We start from the raw sequence: 27,824 nt of genomic DNA on the forward strand, positions 1-27,824 counted from the left end.
TAACATTAGGGCATGTCGCGGGCTTGTAATGGCCACACAGAGCACTGTGAAGCACCCCCAGCCCTGCAGGACGCTTTCGACGCGGACAGCACCCAGCCTGCCGCGGTTCGCTTCCAGCTCCGCTCCAGCCCGCTCTCCCTCAGGCACACCCGCGTCCCGACCGCCACCTCCGCGCCACAATGAGGCTCTGCATCCCAGCGGCCACCGCGGCGCGGGACACCCGCCACACTCCAAACTACACCTCCCGGCGAGCATCGCAAATGTCCCCGGCTGGGCGCGAGCGCGGTGCACGCTGGGACACGCAGTCCTGGCTGGCCTCACCGAAACCCTCCCCCCTTCCCGCCACTCTCCTGCGGCGCCTGAACTTCCCGCGCACGCTCTGCGCCACGTACGCTCTGACGTCACATGGTGTCACAGGGCTGTACGCGCCTCCCGCCCGCCCGCGGACCCAATCAACAGCGCCGGCCTTCGACCCGGCGCCGAGCGCGAGCGGCCGCGCGCGCCTCCCCGCCCCTCCCGCCGCGTCCGCCGCAGCTGCCGCCCCCGCCCCGCCGCCCCCGGCCCGGCCCGGCCCGGCCCGGCCCCTGCAGCCGCGGGCGAAGTGGAGCCGGCGAGGCCGGGAAGACGCCGCCGCCGCCCTCTGCTCTCCTCCTGTCCCTTCCCCCCGCGCCCCGGCCGGGTCCGTCAACATGGCGAGCGCCTCGTACCACATCTCCAACCTGCTGGAGAAAATGACATCCAGCGACAAGGACTTCAGGTGGGATCCGCCGCCGCCGCCCCTCCGCGCCTTCCGCCGGCCCCGCGCCCGCGCTGCCCCTGCGGCCGTCTGGGCGCCGACCCCAGGCCTGGTGCCGCGGCGGCCCGGGCGGGGGCAGGTGCCCGGCGGCGGGGCCGGTGCCGCGGGCCCGGGCTGGGCGCGAATCCGCTGGTGCTACCCCGGGAAAAACTTCCCGTGAGGGGAGCCCCCCCCTCCTCGCTGCCCGTGAAGGATGGGGCGCGGCGGTGCGGGCGCCGCCGCGGCCTCCACGCAAAGATTTCCAGCAGCCAGAAGTCGAGCGGCCGCCAGGTTTGCTGACTCGCGTGGGGACAGGCGAGGGTGGAGGTCTGAATTCTTGACCTCGCAGATGCTCAGAAGCCGAAGGGACGAAGCCCTGAGCAACCAGCTGTCGCTGACGCTGCCTTGAGCAGCAGAGGTCGGGTGAGGTGACCTCCCTCGTCTCTTCCCAACTTCAAAATCATGGATCCTATTATGATTCTACAAAGAGAAGCAGGAAGGGACAGCCAGCACGGCAGACTCAAGAGGGTGCAGTGGAGGGCCACGATGATAAAGAGACTGGAACATCCTGCTTATGAGGAGAGACTGAGGGAGCTGGGTGTGTTTAGAGAGGAGAGGGGTCTTCATTAATGCGTGTAGTTATATCAAAGGTTCGTGCCAAGAGGATGGTGCCAGACTCTTTTCAGTGGTGCCCAGAGATAGGACTCAGTGAGGAAGAACTTTGTTGCGCTGAGGGTGGCAGAGCACTGGAACAGGCTGCCCGGGGAGGTCATGGAGTCTCCTCCTCTGGAGACTTTCAAACCCCACCTGGATGTGTTCCTGTGTCACCTGCTCTAGGTGACCCTGTCTTCATAGAGGGGTTGGATGAGATGATCTGCAGAGTTCCCTTCCAACTCAGATGATTCTGTGATCCTAAGCTCACATCCTTCTGATGCTGCAGATTTTAGTCAGTAGGGTTTTGTGCTCCTCATGTAGTTTGGTACTGCCCCTGTGCATCCAGAGAGAGAAATACAGTTAAGTCTTGTCTAGGGACAAGACTGGAACTTAATTTTAAGTTCAAGATCTGTCACAGGAGCACTACTTTTCATTGGATCATTTGCTTACTTTGTAATAAATTAATAGAAGATAAAATGTAAATTATCAGAAAAAGACATAATACAAGTAAACTGTTAAAAATCAGCAGAGATGATACACTTACACAGTACCTCTGGCAAAGCATTAGGTTACAAAGAACGACACTGTTTTGGTATTTAGTGCAACCAGAAATTCAAGTTTGAAGGCTTTAACTTGTCAATGAGAGTATGTCAATGCAGATATACATATAGGGAAAAGGCATAAAAGTCGTGCACTTGTGTTTTGTTGCTTTGCTGCAGCATCACAGCGCTTAGTTTATTACTACAGTAGATGTCATCCAAACAAGTCTCTTCTTAATATTTTAAAATCTAAAGGAAAACAGAGGTAGTGATATTTAGAGCTGGGTTTTGAATAATCTTGTTAGGTTTTGACAAAGTGTTTTAGCACTGGACACAAATTTCATACGGGGTTTTTGTCAGTTTCTTTCTAATTTTAATAGTATTATATTCCCTGGAGAGTTCAGACTAGAAATTTTGTAAATAAAAAAAAATACTAATTAGTCTAAAAATAGACAAACTAAAATCTCTCGATTTCTTTAAATTGTTTTGAAACAAGACTGAAATTTTTTTTCTTTAAATGTTACAAGATTTTTTTACTGTTTTCATCCTAATTTGTATCTGTGATTAAGTAAAATTTCCATTTTGTGCTTACGGGGAGGATGACTTACAGTAAGTTCCAGTGGATTTGTACTAAATACTGATTTTTATGAGTTAAAAACTTTCTGTGTAGAAGGGGTGGGTTATACCTGTCCAGTGCAATTGTAGCAAACACTTTTTTCCTCCCAGTTGCGTGTAATTAAAACTTCCTGTGTAGTTCATTTAGTAGACCACACTTCAAAATTATCTATTCTAGTAGCTTTGTAGAACTTTGAAATTCTAAAATATTAAAAAAAAAAAAACTTAACATAGGTTAAAACCTAACTTTACAAACCATAAAAAAGAAGTTACGGAGCAACATTTTATGAAACTTTATGTGTATTGTGTATTTGCATAATGGATAAAATAGTATTTAGTTCTAGTAATTGTAAGTGCATTTATTCTTAGATCACGTCTGTTTGAATAGGGACAGGGTAGTTATCTTGTTGATATCAGGGAGCAGAGTGTAAAACAACCATTCAAGTAAGCAGTTTACTGTAAAATGTAATCCTCCTATTTTTGGATAAACTGACCTGTCTGATGCAGAGCTGGAATATGTATTTCTTGGAAGATGTACATACTTGCAGTTGTACACACGGAAACTTGGGCTAAAGTGCTAAAATGGGCAGTTAGGTAAGGTAGCAGTTTACAGTCTGGCTGTGGGAAAAGGAGTGTTCCCACTGCAGCAGGAGAGTGACTGCTCTGAGTGCTGGGGGTTAGAAGCTGCTGACAACGCTGCCTGCTTTGTGCCACATTGAGTTTGATATGCAGGCAGGAGGAGCTGTGACTAAAAGTCACATTGAAACTACTTAAAACTATGTTTCTAAATACCAGCTACTTTACTCTGAAACTGCCTGTTCTCCCCACTCCATTATGGCGTTTGGGTTGGTTTGCATGTTTCAGTTGAGGAGTCTGCCTGGAGAACTCTGTTGTAGTTGAGTGCAGAGGCTGCTGGTGCACCGAGGATGTGCATGCTCTGCTTAGTTTAGGAACTGACAAGTAGGTGATGAGTGGACATGAAGTTCTAAGGCTAGGAAACAGGAGCTGTTTACCAAGGAAGTGAGGGGAGGCTATTCAGTTTTTAAGAAAACTAGGTAAATACGGCAGTAACTTGGAAACAGTTTTTGAGTGTTATCGTACTGTGTAATTTCATGTATGTCCTTACTTTAGGTCCTATCTGTTACCTTTACTTACCAAGTAGCCTTTTTCTTTACTGTGCTTAAAAACTGATGCTTTGCATCCCGGGCCTGTTTTTGTGCACATCTGGCTCCTGTCAGACTGCAGGCCTGCTTCAGTGGGACTGTTGAAGTGAGTGAAAAAGGGATGAGGTCTTGTCTTAGAAACACCTTGAGACCATTAGACTAGAATTATTAAAAGATAGGACGAAGTCCATTATGTGAGGTTGAGGGCCATTATGTGAGGTTAGGCATCTGGCATTTGTGATGCATATTAAGATTATGCAGTCTTGTCTTTCGTTTTCGGTAAAAAGTAGTATCTGACACAGTCAAGCTGCAGAGATAACCTTCCAAGCATGACCTGAGCTAAAGTGATGTCTGCTTGAGGCTGATGTGCCTGAAGTCCAGATGTCACCCTTAACTGGTGAGCTACAAAGGCTTCTTTGGAGTTTTGAATGGGGGTTGGTGTCAGTACCAAAGCCCATGGGATCTGTAATTGAGTAATACATCTGTATTGCTGCTTCTGAGGAGAGAGGGTGCTTACAAAAGAAAAATGGATTGTGAAACAGACTTCAGAAGGAAAGGAAGCAGAAGGCATAAAGGCAATATTTTTGGAAAGTAATTTTTCAGTATGTTCTATTGGTGCATATGACTGTTATTAAATAGTAAATTAATTGATATGAAAGATTATTTTATTTGCTTGATATCTCAGGAATTAATTTTGTTCTTTATTGTGGCACCCTGTATTGTGGGCTGGATAAATGATCAGCTGTTTTCTGGGCTGTAAACAAGCTAGCCTGTACAAGGCAAGAAAATGAAAAACACATGGAACATTAAGTTAACTTTTATTTCTCCCTTTGTTAATTAAAGTTTGGTTTTTGTGAATTTTATGGGAGGATGTTTGAGAAGCTATATTTTTCTTATTGCTCAAAACTTGTTTTAAAATAAACTCAGAGCAGAGGTGAAAGTTTAAAAAACCCCAAAGTTTAAAAAGCTTGTTTTTTACATCAGCATAGTTTATGAAAGGACAGTTTAAAATCTGTGAAAGTGTCGGTTTTCTTTCTGGAGATAATGTGGAATATCATGTGAATGCTGGATGTAAAATATGTAGCTGTTCTCATAAGAGAAAGATGATGACAACTTAAAGTTATTATCATTTTCAAATACTGTTTTTCTTCCTTTCTGTTTTATAAATGCTACTTGCATCACAAAAAAAGACAACAATTATTCAATGTTAAATGTGATTTGTTTGATAACAAATTATGGAAACTGAGAATCTTGAATCCTGAGCACTGTGAATAACCCATATCCCTTTAGCAATGATTATCTCACATCTTTTGTCAGGTTTATGGCTACCAATGACTTGATGACAGAACTGCAGAAAGATTCTATCAAGCTGGATGATGACAGTGAAAGAAAGGTGGTGAAGATGATTTTGAAATTACTGGAAGATAAAAATGGTGAGGTGCAAAACTTAGCTGTCAAATGGTAAGTATTCTTTTTCTGTGATGTAAAGAATTGTCTAATGACTGAACAATATAAAACACTTTTGAAAACTCAAATGACCACTGCTACACAAAATAATTTTGAAATTGATGTCCACAAAGGAGCCCTCGTTCTTGTAGACTACCTGCCTTAATTGTTGTAACATAAAAACCTATGTTTTGTTGACATGGAGATGAATATTTGGGGTGTCAGGCACCAAATGGCATATGCAGTCCTTGGTGAATGGATGTGAGTAACACACTTGTTCTTTGGTGATAATTCTTGATTGCTAAATAGATACAAAAAGCTTATAATTCAGTGGTAGTTGTCACATTGATACTTGATGGTGGGACCCTAGGTCATATGTGGGGAAAGAATTGTAGTATTGGAGTAGTTTTCAAGCAGAGATGAAAACATGAAATGGTAAAGATATGGCCTCTGTTATCAAATGTGTAACTTCACTAGCATTTAGAATACTGCACTAATGGTTTTACAAGCTTTACAGGAACTGTAAATGTTGTATGGGTTCAGGGTGCTTTTAGTTGCCTTTCAGAGACTTCTGTTGCTTCACTGCCCTCTGTTCCTCACTTTATTGAGCTTCACATATGGTGTGACTTTTCCAGAACGCTCTTTAAAGAGGTGCTACATTTCTTATGACTTTTTGTTCTTGGCCTTCTGGCTTTTTGTGTGCCTCATAAGAGGCATGTGGTGTTCCTGAGAGTGTTTCTTGTTTGTGAGCTCAGGTTTGGTGGGGTTTTTTTTGTTTTTGTTTGCTTGGGGTTTGTTTGTTTGTTTGTGTTTTTTTGTTTTTTTCCCTCCATACTCCATATACACTACTTATATTCCATGAGGTATGGATTGAAGTAAACTTCGTACACAAGAGCTTGAGAAGTTTCACATTGTGACTAGCCAAGTTTGTTTCAGGTTGTTACTCTTTCCAGTTTGCCCTGTCACACTAGCAAAGCAGAAAAGGCTCGTGTGTACCTCTGCTTATGTACTTGGAAGCAGTGCTTGTTTCAGCTTCCACAGTGTTTTAAGTGATGGTAACCAAAACCTTGCACAGACAAACTAATGTAGGAATGTCAAGTTGCAAGCCAGATATTAACAATGTTAGGTGTATTAGCATTATAATTGTCACTGCTTTTTTGCTACTGTCACCAGGGATGCAGTGTTGTTGAAATGTGTCTTATCCACCTCCTTTTCATAACAAAACAAAATACCCTGTTTCTTTTTAATTTAAACTGCTGGAATGTCTGAGTTCCTCATGGTTTCATGGCTTTGAAACAGATTGCTTGTACTCAATCAGAAGAGCATATTGTTGTGAAACTTGGCCCAGGCTTAGAATTGTCTTTGTGTGCCATAGCATTTTGTGGAAAAGTTACATTACATTACATGCATGCAATACTAATTTCTAATGTACATCCTAAAGATGTCCTGAAGTTTAGATTAATGCACATAGACAAATATATCACAATCTTTAATGGCAGTGTTAGAAATTAGGATCTAAAGTACAAATAATGCTTACTAAAACTTATTAAAAAAAGATTGCAAAGGGAAGAGAATGAGAAAATAGATGACTTCCTGTGTATGTGCACATCCTGTTCTTATTAACAGTTCAGTTTTTAAAGTTTACTTTGATATATTGATAAGATGCTTGGATTTAACTAATGTGACTGAATCTCTTTCAAGTTTGGAGTGTTTTTCAGAAATCCAAATAATGTTAAGAAACAGTGTTAAATTTACTTTAGTAGGACAAGAAACATCATGGAAAAGTTTGCAGGTGAATTGTGAACATCCACGTAGAAGGTGGACGTGTACATTCTGGAACGCATCAAGTTGTGGGTTTTTGGTCTTGGTTTTTGTTTGTGTCCCAATCACTTGCAGCTATGCTTTGAATGCAAAAAAACCCCCCACCACTCTTTTAGAGTATTCTCTTCTTAAAGCAGCTTGTACTCACAATACAGTTCTGACAGTTTTAAGCCTATTGCTGTGGCTGCTTCCTGTTCGCTGTTCTCGTACTCCTTGTTCCTTTTCTCATACTGCTTCTTACCTGGTTTTGTTACAGACTGGTTTAAGGACTTAGTTTTCTTCTGGCTTAGTGCTTTCCTCTTGCAATTTACCTGTTGGTAGAAGCATTGGTGGGGGTGAGGGATGGGAGAGGCTGAACACTAGTAAGCTGTAGGTTTTTTAAGTCAATTCAGGCTGGTCTGAAGTCTTCCATCGATTACAGCACTGGGTATAAGCCTTATTCATTGGGAAGTTAATTTCAGCCAGTATATTTTTCTTGGCTTTTTTATTTTAAATATTTTGTACTCTTGTGTATTTCTGTTAAGGATTGTTAAGGATTTCTTGGCACTTCCAGCTGAGGAAAGCATAAACTGTGTTTAGATCTCTCTTAATTTAAATGCTGTGGTGAACTTTAGGGACCATCAGCAGTAGCTTTCATCAGACCCTTGATGACCCACTAAAGTATCAATTCCCTCTCTCACAGAAAGAGGATTTAAGACAACCCAATGTGCTTTTCAACCTGCGTTTGAGATAGATTTTTTCCTTGAGGAAGGGAGAAAAGTGTTGCAGCTTGTTAGGGGAACTTCCTCTACAGGTGGATCAACGGAAATGCTCTGAATAAAACCCTTGCATAAGAGTCACTCTTTGAAGATTTGATTCTTGAGGTCACTGAACAGAGCAGATTTGACACAACTTGGAGCAACCGTAAAGCAGTATTTATTTTTAGGCAAGTGTAGCAACAAGTGAGCAGTGTTCCTGGTTTTGCCTTATCCTCTGCTTGCTTCCACACTTGAGTAAAAAGAGTTCTATTGGTTAAAATGCCAATGAACGTTTTTCTTACTATCTCTACAAAGCGCACTGGTGATTTTGTTCTTGCTCCTTTCAATTACATTATCCTGGTTTGGGGCAGGATGAACCATGTAAAAGCAAAGCAGAAGTCAGTTTTTGGGTTCATGGGCATTTGGGTAGCTACCTTGCAAAATGATTGTCCAGTTCATATCTGAATAAAAATGAAAATTAATTACCTGCATTAGTATTCTTGAAGTAAAAGTTGACCTGCTCTAATCTTTGACCCTACAGAAGGGAACTGAATTTTATTTGTTAAGCTTTGTACTGCAGGCAGTAGATTAAACCTATGTCAGTAACAGCAGGTTGTTCACTTTATTTTTCTTAATTGCATGTAAAATATTAAATGTATTTTTGCTGTCTCCTTATTTTTAAGAAATTGTTTATGTTATATCTAATAGTCATAGGCTGTTTTACTGTCAGCCTGTGTGGACAAAGCTATTCTTACAGCATATCCTTAGTTTATAGCTGTAAGTGTAGTCCAGCACGGTATCCTGTGCATGTGAAGGCAACAGTAGTTACACTGCCTTTGGCTTTATTAAGATTATGTGCATCTGGTGTAGTCAAGCAGCTTGGTTTCTTGAAGTGTAAGTATTGTGTTGGTATTGCTTGTTCCTCATTGCTGATAATCTTGGTAATGCTCTGTTGGCCCAAATTGCACATTGTTTCATGTGTTCAGTGTTGCAGATTAAGGATGAACTATTTCTCATTTTGAACACTTTGATATTCTGCCATTTAAACCTGCACATAGAAATTTTTCTTGGCTCACCCTGTGAAAAGTTTACTGGAAGTAGTAAGTCAAACGTACCTAAATCTATCTTGATGAAAAAAAAGGTGGGATTAAAGTAAGCACTTCCAGTGATTCCTCTCTTGTGATACTGCAGTTTCTCTGCATTTATCAGAGTGACTTCTCTGGGCAGAGTTCAATATAGGGGAGCTCTGCCTGACACTGTGAGTCTGAGTCATTAGTGTGAACAGGATGATGCATGTATTGGCTGCTGTGTGGCTGATCCAGTTCAGCAGCTTTGAAGCATTTTGTATGCTTTGGTAATATACTACTGCACATCATGCTATACTAGTGATTTGAATAATGTTCTGGGTTTTTTTGAATTTGTGAATTTTAATTCTTCCTTGTAAATAAATGTGCTGTTAAAATATGCCAGTTGGAGATTATAATTGATTATATGTTGGTGTCCAGCTTCCTAATATGGAGCTATGCAATGAACACCTTTATTTCTAAATGTGTGTAACTTAAAGGAGACAGTGTGTTGCTTTTTATTTCCATAGGCAACTGAATGAGTTTTTTACTTTGAGAGAACCTAGACAAAAATTATTGTCTAGTGAAAGGGAAAAGATCGAAGAGCACTTGAAACTATCCATAATGGCCTTCAAGTGTGCAAAACACATACTTAAGTGCCAAAACTTTGCAGTCAGAACTGATTTGATACAAGAAGGTTATAGTTTATTGTCGATTTCTCATAAGATTGGGTTGTAATCTGGGACTAATAATAAAGGCTGTAAGTGATATTTACTGATTTTGAAGGCCAGAAAAACTTGAGGGTAGTCTTTTATAAAATTTACTTCACAATTGTTATGTCTGCTTTGCTGAACTAATAGGTTGAATAAATCAGACTGAAGATGCTGATTCAGGTAAAATATGGCTTAATACTTTCCAGAAACTGTAATTTATAGTGTGTGTTAATATCATTCCAGTAGTTTGGTCATCTTTAGAACATAAACAAAACAGTATTTCCCATTCTTAGCCGGGATGAATCTGATTGACTGGCCTGTGCTGTGATTATTTTAAGTACTCATGGGTTTCATTTGAAAAATAAGCATATTTAAATCAAAAGAATTCAGTAGTTCATCAGTTCAGGTTTAAAACAAGGGGGTTTTAACCTCGAATACTGTAGTCTGTTGACTGAAATTCACAGGGAATTTAATTTCTCTGGACTACTGTGGAGTCATTGTACCTTGGAATTCTGTGGTATGGTTTCTGTTTGAGTTGATTTGTGCTTGTGTTGCTTGCAAAACAATTTACTATCCACCAAGAGTAGATGCATGCAAAAGTGCTGTAAGTAGCCACTGACTGACAGTGGTGTGTATTTGAAGAGAAACTCTATATATAGATGTGTCAATGAATCACGGTGAAGGGAAAGCTTGGCTGAAGAATCAAGTCAAGTTGTGAAGAAAGCTGTGAGCTTTTTCAGCAACTGGAGAAAATGTTTCAACTGCAGCCGGGGATAGCTTGATGGATTTGTGTGTCAGAGATAATTATTGTAATAATCTGTGTTTGCAGATGTTTGTATACAGATTTATCAGGAGTTTTTCAGTTGGAGGCAAAAAGTCTTTACCAATATTAGTGTTCAGAAATTACTTTAATAATGCATTATTAACTTAACATAATTGAAGCAGTTAAATTACCAGATTAGATTGTGGATATAGTCCTCTAAACCCTTCCTTACACTCAGGGTTTAGTGGCTGTAGAGATAGTTGAATCTAAAGAGATTCAGTACAGTGCTCTTTCCCTGAATTAAAGGGCAGTGTCAGGTTAGGGCATGAGTTCTGACTGCTTTTAAGGAAGGGAGCTCTGTCAGAGCTGTTCATTTCTGCAGGATCTGCTGAAGCAAGTGAGAAACGTCTTCATTTCTGTGCACTTAAAGGGCTTCTTTTTATGCCTTTGATCAGATACCAGTCAGTATCTTAACTAACAGTTCTCTTGAAATTATCTGTATGCTGTATCTTCTAAAAATGTAACTCCAAAGTTGTTCTCATGTAATTATTTTAAGGTTATCTGTAAATCTCCATTAAATACTCTGCAAATAGATTAAATTGCAATCTTTCTGAATTTGTGGCATTGATGTGATCATAAAGCATCAGTTTTAGATATCTGTGCCCTAGTTTGACGAATGTCAAATTAGTTCCAAGTTCTGTGCATTAACAAAACTGTGTTAGTTGTAAGTGATATTTCAGTGCCTGTTTTTGCCAAATATGTTTTGCCTTTGCTACCTCTCCGCCCACCCTTCTCCTGCCCCCCCACCCCCCAATGTATTTTCAGCAGGTTTTACCACATGAGTAGGGTGGATAAGAAGAGAAAGAAACCAAGCAGGTTATGGTTTGTGAAGGAAGGCATGGGAAGTACTAGGTGTGATTGCCTTGGGAATTGCATATTCCTGGTTGTTAGTCTAAGTGTTGTGCCTCAAGTGCAAACGCTGTTCTGAGTTCATGGAAGGTGTTGTGTGGCCATCAAAAGAGAATCTCCAGGTTTGCCTAACATGGTGACAGACCACTGATGCCAAAACTTTGAATCTTACTCTGGTTACTATCATGCAGTAAGTCACACATAGTGCTTGAGTGCAGGGGCTTGCTTGTCCATGTCCTTCCCCTGTTTGCATGTCTTGCTTTCTGCCTTTTGCTTCTGCTGGGCATTTTTTACAATTTCATAATAATTAGGTCTTGCCCCTGTGAATTCTTGGACGTGGGAAAAAGAGTAGCAGCATTGGGGTACCTACAACAGGTTTGGGGATTTAAGATGTATTTTGGGTTTGTCTTACTGCATAGAGGCGTGATTGAATCCAAATGCTGTATAGAATAAAGATGTAGTAATTAAGAATATTGTTTACTTGTCTGTGAATTACTCAGGCACTGATGGTCAAACATGTAAACTGATGGCTCTGGCTAGGTTAATTTTTGTTATAAATCTTCTGAACTGAGAAGCAAGAGGGACTCTGGTTTTGAGACCGAAGCAGAAGAGACATACAGAATGAATTTCCAGCTGCAAATAAAAAACATGTACTAAATGGTACTAGGTTTGGTACTAGATTTATGGCGGCAAGTTATCAGCCCATCCAGATGAAGGTTTCCTGTTTTTAAAATTCTGCTTTCTGTTGCTACCAAAACCAACCTTAAGTTTATTACTTGAATGCAAAATACTGAAATAATATTGTTGCAAATTTAATACTCTCCTCTTGTTTATACAGCCTGGGACCTCTGGTGAGTAAAGTGAAGGAGTATCAAGTGGAGACCATTGTAGATACCCTCTGTACAAACATGCTTTCAGATAAAGAACAATTACGTGACATTTCAAGCATTGGTCTTAAAACTGTGATTGGAGAACTTCCCCCAGCTTCCAGTGGTAAGGCATTTTGTACTAAAGACTTTAAGTAGTTGTATAGTTTACTAATTCAAAAAAATAAAGAAGTTCAGGGTTTTAGGGAAGAGGATTCAGTTAATTTAACATTGAAACTAGTTTCAGTTAGGGTAGAAACATGCTACAAATACCCTTTCAGTTTCTCATTCTCTGACTATATTGCCAAATTTTACTAGTTTAACAACTTTTTTTTTACTGAAGGATACGTTAATGAGGAAAACAAACTCAGCTAATATGAACTTCAGTATAATAAGTTGTAAAAGCTTCTGTTTTAATAGTTGCTTGGTGGAGCACATCTAGGCTGTACTAATAGCTAAATCTCATCTTGGGCTTTGATTGATAATACACTTTAAAATTGATTATAACTCTTGTATTTTTCTTTAGCCATCTGATTTCTTGTCTCACTCTACAGGAATTGTTTTGGGGAGGACCTTGTGTTTCTGGCAGTTGCCTGTTAAATTAGTGAAAGTCTTACCTGGAGGTTTAAATGAAGGATCTTTCCTCTAAAAGAGACACTAATGTTGAACAGCTCATCAGTTAATAGCATTACTTTTTTACTCAAGTGCTTTTCTGATATCATAGTGTAAGATGTGAATGAGAATAGAGAGTGATTAAGAAGGCTTTGGAAATTACATTTTTAGAGACTGAGATCTCTTGAAATAAAAAAAAATGCTCTGATTTTAATATCCTTTTTAAAAATTGACTTGTAATCTTGCTTCTATCAAGCAGCAGTGAGTTGCATAAGCTTTACATAAATAAATAATTTTAAGTAAATTGTTTTAAGCTTTTACTCTTTTGCCTACACAAAACAGAAGGAGATTTTTGGGTGGAGGTAAAGCTCAAACAAAAATGTAGCAAAGTCTTTCAATATAATTAATATTCCTAGTATGAAAATAAACAACATGTTATGTCTTGCTCCCCACTCAAACACAGGTTGTTGTCTCTTTTTCTTAGCCTTCATGGTAACACATAGACTGTCCGTCCACTTGTTATGTTTTAATTTTAGTTGTAGTTAAGAATGAGCCATAATGTTTATAGACTAGATTTACCATCAGTTGGAATGGTATTAGTTTCACAAAGAAATTTGCAAAATGTGACTAGAAGAATTTCATGCAGGTGAAGATGAGTACTAACCACTGGGCAGTCATTAACATTCCTTCTCATAATTACTTGAAACAGTGTTAGACAATTGGAGGAAGGGGGAACTATGAAGTAGTTGTTATAAAGACATTTTTACTTGTATTTTAAAATACTTTTGATAGAAGTTTTCCCCCCCTTTATCAAATGTTTCAACGGTATTTCAGGTACTTAATTTTTAAGTAGCTTCTTGTGCAAAATAATTTTATTTTGCCTTTTTTTTTTTTTTGCCGTTAGAAGTGGCTCTATCTACTTCTGTGCTTTTCTTTACCGTATAGTTTATACCTTCATTTTTACCTACAGTCCTTTCATTTATTGCTCTAGACTTGTGGCTTTCACTTTCTATTGCTTGCCCTTCCAAAAGCAGTGTTCTTCAGTTGTGTATACCTTCTGGGACAAGAAGCCCTCCTGCTTAGTATGTTTGTACGTAGATAGTATTTTAGCTCTAATGCAAAGCATATGTGGCATTAGCAAACAGAGTAGCCATTTAAGCTTGTTTTGTTGGGTGGAAAAACCTTCTTTATGTAGATTGGGTTGCTTTCCATAGTAACAAATGTCATCTCTGGTTTTAAAAGCTGAATTTTTTTAATATTACGGAAATGCTGAGGTTTTGTTGTACTTCCAGGTTCTGCATTAGCAGCTAATGTTTGCAAAAAGATCACAGGACGTCTCACTAGCGCTATAGCCAAGCAGGAAGATGTGTCTGTTCAACTGGAGGCACTGGATATCATGGCTGATATGCTAAGCAGGTAAACATTCCTCCTTTAATATGCTGGTGAATGCTCATAAATACTCCTTAAAACTTGAACTTCAGTTTTCCAAATGTTAAAATACAATTATTCAGTCATATGAAATAATATGGTAATATTAAGTATAGATGAAACTTTATTTAGAAAAAATAAGTGAATGTATTGAAGATAATTGTATGATACATCAATTATTATTTAGTCTTCTGAGAACTGTAGTTTTAAGGTTATTTTAATGTTTATTGCTTTGAGAGTATATTTTAAACTCATTTCTTCTTTTGAAAAGTTCCCAAACCTGAAATTTAAATATTTGATTGGAATCTTTGTGATGTTGGGGGACTATTTGAAGGATTGTTTTACAGTATATGAACAAAGTTATCTAGATTCAATTGGTTTTGAGCGTGTGTTTTCAATTGGTTTTGAGTGTGTGTTTTGTCTGTTTTAAGGCAAGGAGGACTGCTTGTTAACTTCCATCCTTCAATTCTGACCTGTCTGCTCCCCCAGCTGACCAGCCCAAGACTTGCTGTGAGGAAAAGAACTATCATTGCTCTTGGTCACCTGGTTATGAGTTGTGGCAATATGGTTTTTGTTGACCTCATTGAACATCTGTTGACAGAGCTGTCTAAAAATGATTCCATGTCAACAACTAGGACCTATATACAGTGTATTGCTGCTATCAGTAGGCAAGCAGGTCACAGAATAGGTAAGAAAAATATATAAGTTATCTCTTATGTCAGTTTTTCAGTGAGAGTAATTACTTAGCTAATTTTTTTCTCTTACCAGGTGAATATCTTGAGAAAATAATTCCTTTGGTTGTAAAGTTTTGTAATGTAGATGATGATGAACTGCGAGAGTACTGCATTCAAGCCTTTGAATCTTTTGTTAGGAGGTAAGTCATTCATGAGTACCTATTTCAGGCTTAAGATCTAATAGTGTGTCATTTGGTTGTAAGCTGTCAAGCAACAGCTTGCTTCATTCAGAATACTCTTGCAAGCTTTGAGCTGGAACAGTTCCTATAACTCTATCTTATAACTTTTAAGCAGCATGTTATGTCTGTACTCTACAAACTTTCTACTTGTGCAAACAAGAGGTGGGAAGTATTCTAATAATACATGTGTCCAATAGTAGTGATAAAAAATTGGTACCCAAAAGCGTATCTGAGTCCTTTGCAACCTTCCAATCTAACAGATCCTGTTACAAAGTGGCATTGCCCTTTCTGACCTTCCCTTCAAATTTCTGTAGTTCAGATGCATGCCCTGATGTTGTCTTGGCTATTCTCCAAAGTACAGTGTGCAACATGAAATCTTTCAGGAATGTTTTAGTCCTTCAAAGTAAATTGACATTAATTGTATTTTTATATTACACAGGTGTCCTAAAGAAGTTTATCCTCATGTATCAACTATTATAAACATTTGTCTTAAATATCTTACTTATGATCCTAATTACAATTATGATGACGAAGATGAAGATGAGAATGCTATGGATGCTGATGGCGGTGATGATGATGATCAAGGTATGTTCTCTTTTTGGTTTTGGGGAGAGGATGAGCTTTTGATCCTGCACCCATCTGTGAAAACTGATATGGGTAGGAATACTCCTGAGTACCAGCATTTGAATGACTTGTGAACTTTGATTCAAATTTTGTACTTCTTTTAAACATGGCTAATGAACTCACTGCTTGGAATAAAAATATGGGATGTTGTTTCTGGAGATCAGTGATTCTGAGAGTGAACATAAAATACAAGACAAGTATTTCAAAATACAAAGGTGGAAAAAGGCAGAAGCTTATAACTAAAGTGAGAACATCAATTAATGAATTGAAAAATATATACAGCATGGGAAAGGCTTCTCACTACTTTCCACTGTAATATATTGGTACCTAATGCATAAAATCAGAATAGATTGAAAAAGACTCAGTATTTTTCGGTAGGATAAAAGTGTTTCAGACTGAAAGGCATAAGATGTTTTATTGCTGATATGGTGGCAAGCATTGCCAGGTGTAAACTTTGTGAAAACTTGGACAGACAAGTAATCTGAGCTGAGGGCATAAAATTCTCATTACTTTAGAAAGGAGTGAGCTGTATAGTTGTTGCTTAATACCTGAAAAATCTATATTGTTTATTTTCTACCTTTTTGTTATTTGGGGGGATGCTGTATAGTTTGATTTGTATCGTTTGATTTAGAAAGAAGCAGACAGAATAATTTGTTGAATCTTGATCAGCTAGTATTCACTGTTCCTTTGTTACTTATGACATGAATAAAGAAGAATATGCTTTAAATCAGTAGTCAGGCTGGAAATATGATGGGGAGCTCCTTTTCCTATTTGCAGTTTAAATTATTATGTGTAGAAGACTAGTGTGAAAAAATTGGCTGAGAATTACAAGTTAGGCTGTGTAGAAGGCTTTTTATATGTATGGTTTTTAACATAATTTTGAACGCATTTCTTCATGTATCTTATGCAAAGAACCCAACTGTGTTCTTTTTAATTGTTTAAAATAAAACTTTATGCTTTGCATGTGTAGACTTGAACATATGCATAATTTATTTTTTCAAGGGAGTGATGATGAATATAGTGATGATGATGACATGAGCTGGAAAGTGAGGCGTGCAGCTGCTAAATGTCTGGATGCTGTGGTTAGCACACGACACGAAATGCTTCCGGAGTTCTACAAAACCGTATCTCCTGCATTAATAGCCAGATTCAAAGAACGTGAAGAGAATGTTAAAGCAGATGTTTTTCACGCATATCTTTCTCTTTTAAAACAAACTCGACCTGTGCAAAGTTGGCTTTGTGATCCTGATGCAATGGAACAAGGAGAGACACCTTTGACAATGCTTCAGAGTCAGGTTATTTGTGAATATTTTTGTTATCTTTGTGTCTTGAGAAGACAAGTTGAAATTGCACCCTGTTCATAAGGATAGTTCATTCAATGTGCTTTGTCATGCTTTCTTCATACACAGGTCACAGTTTATTCCTGTAGTACTAACACAGAGAGCAAGCCGGGTAAACTGGCCCAAAAAATTGCAACAGTCTTAGAAACTGAAATTGACACATACAAATATGCTTATTTAATTTCAGTTGCTTACTCACCTGTAAAAGTTGCCTGTTCTATGTCTTTTAGCCAAATTGCCAAAGCAAAAGTTACTTTGTGCATTCTGTATCTGGACATAAGCACCAACAATCAAGACAAAACTTTATCTGCTGCAACATATTTTATTTGCAGAATGAAAAGGATAATGCTGAAAAACTTCTTCTAAGTGAATTATTTAGATGACTTTTCAATTGTTGCTTTCTCCAGTTTTATTAATGCAAATCACCTTTCAGAACTAAATTACTTCTTTAAAGCATTTTCTATCTTTATTTCCCTGTGTTTCTACAACTTCTCTAGTTCTGTAGAGAAATCAGGGGGTTAGGATGCACGTATTTCTTTATACCTCCCCAGTGATCAATAATGAAAGAAATGTCAGATATTGAATCAGTTAAGAGATGTGTGATGATTACAGGTTCCCAACATAGTTAAAGCATTGCACAAACAGATGAAGGAGAAAAGTGTGAAGACTCGTCAGTGCTGCTTCAACATGCTGACTGAGCTAGTAAATGTGTTACCTGGAGCCCTAACACAACACGTTCCTGTACTTGTTCCAGGTATGAGAAACACAGCATTAACTGAAATACTTATTAATAAATGGTATGGGAAATTCTGAAACATCAAAATATTTAAGTCCTAACTGTGCATTTTGCAAAAGCTTTGAAGTGTGGCTTCTGATGAAAGAAAATGGCAAAATAATCAGCTATTATGTGTATCCATATAAATATTTGTCATGTATTTCCATTAATCTTGAAAAGAAGATTGAAGTTTTTTTCTTCTTTATAAAAAAAAGACGTTAATTTGATTCTTAATTACAAAATCAAACTGCCTTCTCTTCCATCCGAACGGAGGAATATATCTTTTTTCCGTAGTTGAGCTTTTAAAACTTAAAATGTTGAAACTTGAAGTAATGGTGAGAAGTAAGGTTGGAGATGTTAAAGGTTCAGAATTTCTTTATAATTAAAATATGTCATAAACCATTAAGTAGCCCATGTCTTTTGATAAAGGAAGCTTAAAAGCTAATTGCTTGGATAAATGAAAGGGGTTTGGAAGCAGAAAGATGGGGAGTTTGAAGGCATAAATTCAGTATAGCTACCTTCCATTGGAAATTTTGAAGTGTTCTAGCAGATTCTATAAATACGTACTCTAAAAATACATTTTTTTGTTTCTTCCAGGAATAATTTTTTCACTGAATGACAAATCAAGTTCCTCTAATCTGAAGATAGATGCTTTATCCTGTTTGTATGTGATCCTCTGCAATCATTCTCCCCAAGTCTTTCATCCTCATGTTCAAGCATTGGTACCTCCAGTTGTAGCTTGTGTTGGTGACCCATTTTACAAGATAACATCAGAGGCACTCTTGGTTACCCAGCAGCTTGTGAAGGTTATTCGTCCTTTAGACCAGCCTACTTCCTTTGATGCTACACCTTACATCAAAGATTTGTTTACTTGTACAATCAAGAGATTGAAGGCTGCTGACATTGATCAGGAGGTGAAAGAAAGGGCAATATCTTGCATGGGTCAAATAATTTGTAGCCTTGGTGACAGTCTAGGCACAGACCTGCCTAGTACACTTCAGATCTTTCTAGAGAGACTGAAGAATGAGATCACTCGGTTAACTACAGTGAAGGCCATGACATTGATTGCTGGTTCTCCTTTGAAGATAGATTTGAGACCAATCCTTGGGGAAGGAGTTCCTATTCTTGCTTCTTTTTTGAGAAAGAACCAGCGAGCTTTGAAGCTGGGCACTCTTTCTGCGCTAGATATTTTAATTAAGAATTACAGTGACAGCTTGACAGCTGCCATGATTGATGCAGTCTTGGATGAGCTTCCACCTCTGATTAGTGAAAGTGATATGCACGTATCACAGATGGCCATCAGTTTTCTGACAACGCTGGCTAAAGTATATCCTTCCTCTCTGTCAAAGATTAGTGGCTCCATTCTCAATGAACTTATTGGGCTGGTAAGATCACCCCTACTTCAGGGTGGAGCACTTAGTGCCATGCTAGAATTTTTCCAAGCTTTGGTTGTGACTGGTACAAATAATTTAGGCTATATGGATTTACTGCGCATGTTAACAGGTCCGGTGTACTCGCAGAGCACAGCACTTACTCACAAGCAGTCTTACTATTCCATTGCCAAATGTGTTGCTGCCCTTACTCGAGCCTGCCCTAAGGAAGGACCGGCTGTCGTAGGTCAGTTCATTCAAGATGTTAAGAACTCGAGGTCCACAGATTCCATTCGTCTTTTGGCTTTGCTTTCTCTTGGGGAAGTTGGGCATCACATTGACTTGAGCGGACAAATTGAGCTGAAGTCTGTAATACTGGAAGCGTTCTCTTCTCCTAGTGAAGAAGTCAAATCAGCAGCATCATACGCCTTAGGCAGTATTAGTGTTGGAAATCTTCCTGAGTACCTGCCATTTGTCCTACAAGAAATAACCAGTCAACCTAAGAGGCAATACCTTCTTTTGCATTCCTTGAAAGAAATAATTAGCTCTGCGTCAGTGATTGGTCTCAAACCATATGTTGAGAACATCTGGGCCTTACTCCTGAAACACTGTGAATGTGCAGAAGAGGGTACAAGGAATGTTGTTGCTGAATGCTTGGGCAAGCTTACATTGATAGATCCAGAGACTCTGCTTCCACGACTCAAGGGATATTTGGCATCAGGTGAGAAGTAGTAATGCATGTATGTATTGGAGCAGATGGCTTTATGATACGTGTTAATAAATTGATCTAGTTTTTCAAATTATTTGCTTAAAAAATGTTATATCTTGAAGTTTTGCTCCCCTCCCCCAACAATGGAAGGTTAAGGTTTTCTGCTTTTACTAGAATTTGTTAGTCATACACAACAAGAATTACTTGTGTTCTGCTTTCAGACTTTATCTTTCCATTAGCAATGTTATGTTTAAGGAAGAGCTATAAACTTGAAGGGGAAGGAGCAGGGACAACTAAGGGACACATTAACAAGCCAATTGCAACCTTTTGACCTCTTGGAGTAAATTATTATGCTCCTAATTTTCAGATAAGGATTCTGATATTTTTAAGAGTTAGGAGAGATCTTTGCGTATAATTTAATAATCAGTCTCATATCAAGAACCATATTCATGTGTTTTCTTCACGTGCTTCTGCTGTAAAGGGGAGGATCGTTTTGTAGGCCTATGCGTGATCATAAGTAATCTGTTTTAATAGACTTATTGCTCAAATTTCCCATAGGAGATAACATTACATGCTTATTACAATGCTACGTCTTTTTTCCCCTGTTTCAAATGTTCTATCTGTAGGTTTATTTGAGTTACGTATTACATTGCTAGTAATAAATAGCTTTTCTTGTTTGCTGTTCTTAAGGGTATTAGAAGCGTAAGAGGAATGAGTGGCATTGAGCATGATTTAGAGTCCATTGTAGTTCTGTTTTAATCCTGCATGTTCACACTTTTGTTTCATATTAGGGTCCTCATATGCTCGAAGTTCAGTGGTTACTGCTGTTAAGTTCACAATTTCTGATCATCCACAACCCATAGACCCACTCTTGAAGAACTGCATAGGTAAGTACTCAACTTGTACTGACAGCTTCTATGTTTTCAGGCAGGAGAATTACATTTAATATTTGGTTTTTGTGTTACCAGAAGAAAATATTTTGAAGATACTAGAATTAGCTGCTAATAATAACTGTTGAAAAAGTTACAAGATATTTCCATAGTAGCCAGTTATTTCTATTAGCACTAATTTATTTGAATTCTGAGCAGTAAAAATTGTGTCATTAAAAATTCTATGTATTCACTTTGTGATGGGCAATACAAGAAGCTAATGTTTTTAGTAGGATGAGACCCAAAAGCTGATTTCCTTTCCCCAATTTCTGCCAAATTATGTCAGTTTGGTGTAGTAAGATGTACTATATTTAGTGTGTAAGATGTACTGTATTTACAAGAAGTGTGGTCTTGAAAATATTTTATATTCAGTCACTTAAAACATGTATGCTTGTGTGAATTAGTCTGAGTATTACCAGGTTTTGAATTGTAAATATAGATTGTTATGATTCTGTAATGCTTGTGGTCTGAAAGCATTTGGAATTGTGTGTATTTTTATACAGGGATAAGGTAACCAGAGCTTTCTGTGTAATATCAGTGTGACAAAGACTTTTGCAATGCTGTGGCTTTTTTTCTTTTTTCATTTGTAGAACAAAGTTTTGTACATTTTTTTTTAATATGTTACGAATGTTTTATACTTGATTACAGGTATAAAGATCTGTAAAAAAATAGTCTATGCTTCTTAACCTAATAGGAGAGGAAAATTTATGCTTAAAAGCATAAAGTTTTGTGAAGAGCAAGGTTACTGTGTGTTATTTATCACTGTGGTTTTTTGTGTTGGTTTTTTTTTTTTTTGGAAGTAATATATTCAAGAATTATAGGTGTTTTCCCCCTCCCACTGAAGCTGCCTTGCCCCTTGGTTTCTGGAAATCTTTATTGATTATTCAATCAAAAAGCTATCAGTATCTAGTACTTCAAAAAATTATGGTCATTTTGAGTTTTGTTACCCAGCTTTTTGGTGGATGTAAGAGACTTTGTTTTTACACCTTGTTGGTTTTCTCCTTAGGAAATGTTCATTCCTCATGGAAGTTGCTAGTACAACTTCACAAACATTGAGGATATATTCATGCAGTCGTTTATTTTAACAAGCCTGTATTAAAGAAGTATAGAAAAATCTAATTTAAAAATGCCCAAAGGTAGGGTAGGATGGGATGGGATAGGTGGTGCTACATTAATATATACTGAGTTGGCCTATTTTATAGTAATTTAGGTATTCTCAGTATATGCCAATTTGGGGGTTAAAAATCAGCATGTCGATAGTTTCCTTAAGAGGTGTTTTCAAGTTCCTGAACTGCAGAAATTGAAAAGGATTTTCTAATGCATATTTGAGAGAATTTTAATAAATAGAGAAAAGGAAATATTAAATGTACTTTACATTAATTTGCATGCTACATCTTCAGGAAAAAAAATTACATGTCATTGTAATGGCCGTTTATTTTGATGGTGTTTCTCCTGCTACTGTTTCATTATATGAAATACTATATATCAGTTATATTAATACTTTTCATGTGATTATAATTAATCCTTTATTTGTGTAATCATGCTGAAACAGCAGGTGTCTTTTTGAAAGTTTAAAACTAAGCAAAGATATTTTTAAAGTTGCAAATGAAAAAGATCCTCATAGGTTGCTTTCTTCCTGTATGTGATTGCAGGTGATTTTCTGAAAACTCTGGAGGACCCAGATCTCAATGTCAGGAGAGTGGCCCTAGTGACATTTAATTCAGCTGCCCACAATAAACCATCTTTGATAAGGGACCTCTTAGATACTGTGCTTCCTCATCTTTACAATGAAACAAAAGTCAGAAAGGAGTTAATCAGAGAGGTAAGTTAACTGAGAAAAACAATGCTAAATATGTAAGTAGATTATTTTTTAAAAGAAGTGTATTACTTAACTTTTTTTTTTTTTTTTTTGCCACTGACAGGTGGAAATGGGACCATTTAAGCATACAGTTGATGATGGATTGGACATAAGGAAAGCAGCTTTCGAGTGCATGTATACTCTATTGGATAGCTGTTTGGATAGACTAGATATATTTGAATTCTTAAACCATGTTGAAGATGGTCTAAAGGATCACTATGATATTAAGGTTAGCTGTAATTTTTCTCTGTGAAAGCAGGGACTTTGTTAAAATATTTCAAATCGTGAATAGACTGAAATGGTAAAAGTCTTACTTCATATGCTTAAGTACTTCACTACATTTGCCATTTTCATTAAAGTGTGACTGTTCAAAAGGTTGCACAGCATGGTGGGAAATGTATCTCCATATATGTGCCAGGCATAACTGTTGTTGGATTGGGTTTTTTCCTCACCCTAGATGCTGACCTTCTTAATGTTGGTGAGACTGTCTACCCTTTGTCCGAGCGCGGTGCTGCAGAGACTGGACAGGCTCGTCGAACCTTTGCGTGCTACATGTACAACTAAGGTATTTCAGCTTATTTGAGTTCATTATTTTGTGTTTTCTTATAGGAATATAAATGAACTTGTGTTTAAAGAATACCTCTGTACTGCTGCAGCATTTTCTGAGTTATAGTTGATCAGCTGCAGTAGGCAGGATAATTAGATTAGAAATGAATGCATCTTTGTGCAAGTGTTAAATTTATTTAAATTACCAATGGAGAGGTAGATTTGTAAGCTTCTTTTTAAAAATCCTTTGTTTCTTTGATGCGTTTTCTTTTGTTCCTTAAAAATTTAGCTGTCACTTGGGCAACTTGTAAATCTCACTTCATTATAAATAGTGAAACTGGAGTACTGAGAGTTTTCCTGACTTCTCATGGTGTTGTTTCAGACAAACATTTGGCTGATGAAGGCAGTGTAAAGTAGTCCTGGTTTTGTTAGACTTTTTGTCTAGACTTCTGTTAAGACTTTTTGTCATTTACCCCCTCTTCATTTATATTACAGGATTATTGAATCTTTGTAGTTAGTCTCCTTCCTTTTCCGCTCTGGTCTCGATTCACCTGCATGCTCGGACAGTCATTTATTGCCTGATTTACCTTGATTTTCCATTACTCTAGTCTGCTATATTCCACATAATGAAAATTGACTGCCTTTAATTATAATTTATGTTTAAAATATCTGAAATATCTGTGAGAATAACAACAGAAGGTTAAGCAGTTATTCTAATGAAGGTCAACTTCTTTAAAAAGTTCTGTGCTCTGGAAGCTGGGAGTGCTGTGATAATAGCAGTTTAAAGTCATTTACTGACCTTACTAGCTAAAGGTTGGCTGCTGTAGTTGCTTTGATTTGGTGATTGACTTGGCAGCTTACAGCTTTTTTTTGCTTACCTTGCAATGTTGAAGCTTCAGTCTATTTGTAAACTGCTGGTAAAAGTTCTGCTAAAAAGATATTTGGGGGTATTTTTTGGTTTTTTGGTTTTTTTTAGAGCTTAGATCATTTTGTGAGGAAATACGTTTTTTTTAATGTACAGTTTTTAAGTGGTACAGAGGCAGGGTTGAATAAAGTTTCAAACATATTTTAATTTTTCCCATAGGTGAAGGCGAACTCAGTGAAACAGGAGTTTGAAAAGCAAGATGAACTAAAACGATCTGCTATGAGAGCTGTAGCAGCACTTCTAACCATTCCAGAAGCAGAGAAGAGTCCATTAATGAGTGAATTTCAGTCACAGATAAGCTCTAACCCTGAGCTGGCAGCCATCTTTGAAAGTATCCAAAAAGATTCATCATCCACTAACTTGGAATCAATGGACACTAGTTAGATGGTTGTCTAATGGGGACCATTATGTTGAACCATATGATGCACTGAATTGACAGGTTATGAGTAAGAAACAGAAAAAGTATCTAATCTACACATTGTTCCACTTTATTTACCTTTATGGAGGCAGTTGGCTTTTCCCATAATTGCTTTTATAGCATTTATTCCAGAAATGCATTTCCATAGTCCAGAGTTTAACCACTCTTGTTTTAGTGGATTTGGCCTCATTTGGGAATTAAAAAGTTGACTCGTGGTGTATGGAAATAAATTCCGACATCCATTTGCCCTGTAATGTCTAGGATTAAAATGTCGAAATTTTGTGACCATGATTTTTTTTCTTTTATTCATTCTTTCTACTTGTAAACAAAAAATGGGGGGAGGTGGAAATCAAGTGTCCAGGTGCACCATATTTTTTGTATAACTTTTTATTCTTTTTTGTTTTGGCTTCATAAATTGGTTCGCTGGCAGATCAATTATGTGTAAGATTTATTATATTAAAAAGAGAGTTTGGGCACAGTTCAAAAAGAGCAGACATAAATGTCATTTTTACAGATGTGGGGATTAGAAAACCAGTATCCCTGTTGTGCACACTAATTTTGCATGAGCAAGTTTACAAATATATATTGTCTGTAAAACAGCATGTGCAGTTTATTCGTAATGCAAGTTAAAATAAGTTCTACTGTATCAGTGCAGTTTTCAGGTATTTTGACATACAGGCCATTCATACAGGAAGGGATGAATGAAAGTTTGTCTTAACCTGGCTTTTTAAAATGCCAGTAATATGACCCTGCAGATGTTCTTACAGTAAACATAACAATTTCTGCAGTTTTCATGGGTTTTTATTCCCAAAGACTGAATCCACTGGAACTGAGGTGGACAAACCATAAGATTGGAAGGAAACAAGATGGAGGTAAAATGAGCAGGGAAAACAATAGCTGCTCAGTGGTTCCTGAACTTTGCTTTTGTTTTAAAAGTATGAAAGAAGTTTCTTCAGTGGATTCTATCTCCTATTCTTCATCTGACAGCTTTTGTTAAGGCACTAATACATGGTGTTGCCTAGACAAGTGTTGCCAGGGGCTCATTTTGTTCTGACACAAGGTACCACCAGTAGGCTGCAATGCTGCAAGTGTTGTACAGGAAACAGGGAATGGCCAAAAGGCTGGAGAGAGATAGACAGCAAATAGAAGAAAACATTCTTCTGTGGATACACTGAGGTAATTTGGAAAAGGACCAGAAGTGGAATCCCACAATGAACTGGATTTGGGAGTTTAATAACAAAAGATGGGGGACCACTGCTTCATTACTTATTTAATGGAACTGCTTAGTTGTCTTTTTTTTTTTTCCCAAGTCAGATATGAATTTAAATTTTTTTTAGTTAACTGGTATTTTTTAGCTAGTTTGATATTTTGGAAACCTGTTACATGGGTACGTGGCATAAGCTGCTACGATGATGAAAAATCATTCATTTTTATGACCTCAGAGTTTACTGTGAGCATTGGGGCTTGGGGGCAAAATCTTCACCTTAAATGCTTGCAGCTTGGGAAAAGCAGAGGAGATATTGGTACATTTTATAATAGACGGACCTGAACAAAGAAGTCTATGAACTCATTCAATCGTAACAATTCTAATGCTGTAGAAATTTTTGAAAATGTAGCTTTATCTGTCTCCAAAATCTTCATACTAATGTAACAATTGTCTTCTAGAAGTAGAAATAAATGAGATTAAACGTACCAACTTATCTAAATGTCATGAAAAGGAGTGGGATGACTAGAGAGAAACCATACAGTAGAAAAAGCACTGTGAATTAGGTATATGTTATCTTACTGTATTCATCTACTCTAATTGCAGCAATATACAGGCCTCCTAATTAAGAATCTGTTGTGCTATTTAGTTGTCAGACTAATCTTTGAACTTCTGCATTAAGTTTTCAGAGTATATTAAGATGTTTTATAGATCTAAAGTTAGATGTGAGAATGGTATGATAACCATGAACTGTGAGGCTAAGATAGGAAAAGGGAGTAGGTGCCAACGGTAAGTGAACAGAATATTCGTAGCTGAGAGATCTGTGTGTGCTTATGTGCTACCATAACAAGCATCTGATGTGGTGCAGGCAGATCATCTTCACTTTGTTTTACAGTACATTACAGCGGAGCAAACTTAAGGACAGAAGGGAAGGTTGTGCTATATTATGTAGTGAATGCTTTCTTGCAGAAGAGTAATCTTCACTTTGACAACTGACAAAGCAGGTGGGAACCTAAGAGCTAAGTCTTCCCTGTAGATTGCAGAATTCTGAGTGTGGTTGTCTCAACATAGCAGGTAGTTATTTTGGTGATGTGGGAAGACAAACTCATAAAGATTGTAACTGTACCATAATTACTGGGGTAATTTATTCATGTTACAAAATCTAACCATGTTATGTGTTGAAATTCCCCTCACTTTCACTGGATCACATTGGAAGTTTTCTTGGTTTTCCCTCTGTATATCCAAGTATTTGTATAAATCTGGCATGTTTATGCTTTTAGATCAATTACATTAATGTAATTCTGTTAAAGATGGTGTCAGGAATACCTGTAGCTGTTTTTTAAATGCTAAATATTTGAAACTGAAGTAGGAAATTTCTCTCACTAAAACAAACCCAGCATTCTGAAAGGCTGCTCTTAGGATGCTTGGTAAAATTAGAACTTTCTGTAGTATTTTTCATCACTTTGCACACAGACAATTGAGACAAATTAACAAGGTTGTGCATACTATAAAAATGGTTGGCCAGTCCTTGCATTGTAGATTCTTGGGTTAAAATATTTTTGTATCTCAAAAATGCTTCATGCTCTGTTTTTCAGTGAAAGAACTTGCCATCCTTACAAGACAGTTTTTTCCTAAAATTGAAACCTATGAGTACTTCAAGAACGCTGCACTTCAGTCATGTAAATTTATTTTTTATATAATTTTCCTTCCAAGTATGGCGTCTAATATAGCAGTTGACAAAATAAAGAGAGCTGTACTACTACCAGTTGTATTTTTATGAGGTGTACAAAGCAGCACATAGGCATGTAAACAGCATTGCTTCCCTCAGATGAAGGATTATTTAAAAATTTTATCAACTCAGATATGAATTAAAAATCCATTTCTGCTCCTTTTGTATTTGCCTTAACAGATGTTCTCAATAGTGAGGCTCAGAACACGTTCACCCTGCTCTGGTGGACTTAGTAGTAGGGATTTAGCAACTGATCCCATATTTACTGGTACTTTTCCTCTGTTGCCTCCACTTTAAAAAGCGAAGTAACATGTGGCCTTGGATGCGTGTGTGTGTATTTTTATTTTGTGAGTCCTGATCATTCTGACTGAAATCATAC

General features: G+C 37.8%; 1 protein-coding gene across 1 annotated transcript; it reads left to right on the plus strand.

Moving 5' to 3' along the window:
- Positions 1 to 584: 584 nt before the first annotated feature.
- Positions 585 to 27,478, plus strand: CAND1 (cullin associated and neddylation dissociated 1). Its single transcript, XM_040061840.2, has 15 exons — positions 585 to 757; positions 5,064 to 5,207; positions 12,038 to 12,192; positions 13,970 to 14,093; positions 14,537 to 14,793; positions 14,874 to 14,979; positions 15,458 to 15,603; positions 16,645 to 16,937; positions 17,595 to 17,736; positions 18,355 to 19,848; positions 20,628 to 20,723; positions 22,418 to 22,587; positions 22,688 to 22,852; positions 23,081 to 23,188; positions 24,254 to 27,478. Exons 1-15 carry the CDS (start codon positions 690 to 692, stop codon positions 24,476 to 24,478), a joined length of 3,693 nt encoding a protein of 1,230 aa, XP_039917774.1. The 5' UTR covers positions 585 to 689; the 3' UTR covers positions 24,479 to 27,478.
- Positions 27,479 to 27,824: the final 346 nt, after the last annotated feature.

This window comes from Hirundo rustica, chromosome 4, assembly GCF_015227805.2.
Source record: "Hirundo rustica isolate bHirRus1 chromosome 4, bHirRus1.pri.v3, whole genome shotgun sequence".
In the NCBI taxonomy this organism is placed as follows: Eukaryota; Metazoa; Chordata; class Aves; order Passeriformes; family Hirundinidae; genus Hirundo; species Hirundo rustica.

What these genes read in the sequence shown, in the direction of transcription:
- CAND1 (XM_040061840.2), top strand. Translation starts at nt 690, where the DNA reads ATGGCGAGCGCCTCGTACCACATCTCCAACCTGCTGGAGAAAATGACA. An exon ending in TGACAATGCTTCAGAGTCAG is followed by an intron (nt 16,938 to 17,594) that starts GTTATTTGTGAA and finishes TGATGATTACAG; the next exon opens with GTTCCCAACATAGTTAAAGC. An exon ending in GTGCTACATGTACAACTAAG is followed by an intron (nt 23,189 to 24,253) that starts GTATTTCAGCTT and finishes TTTTTCCCATAG; the next exon opens with GTGAAGGCGAACTCAGTGAA.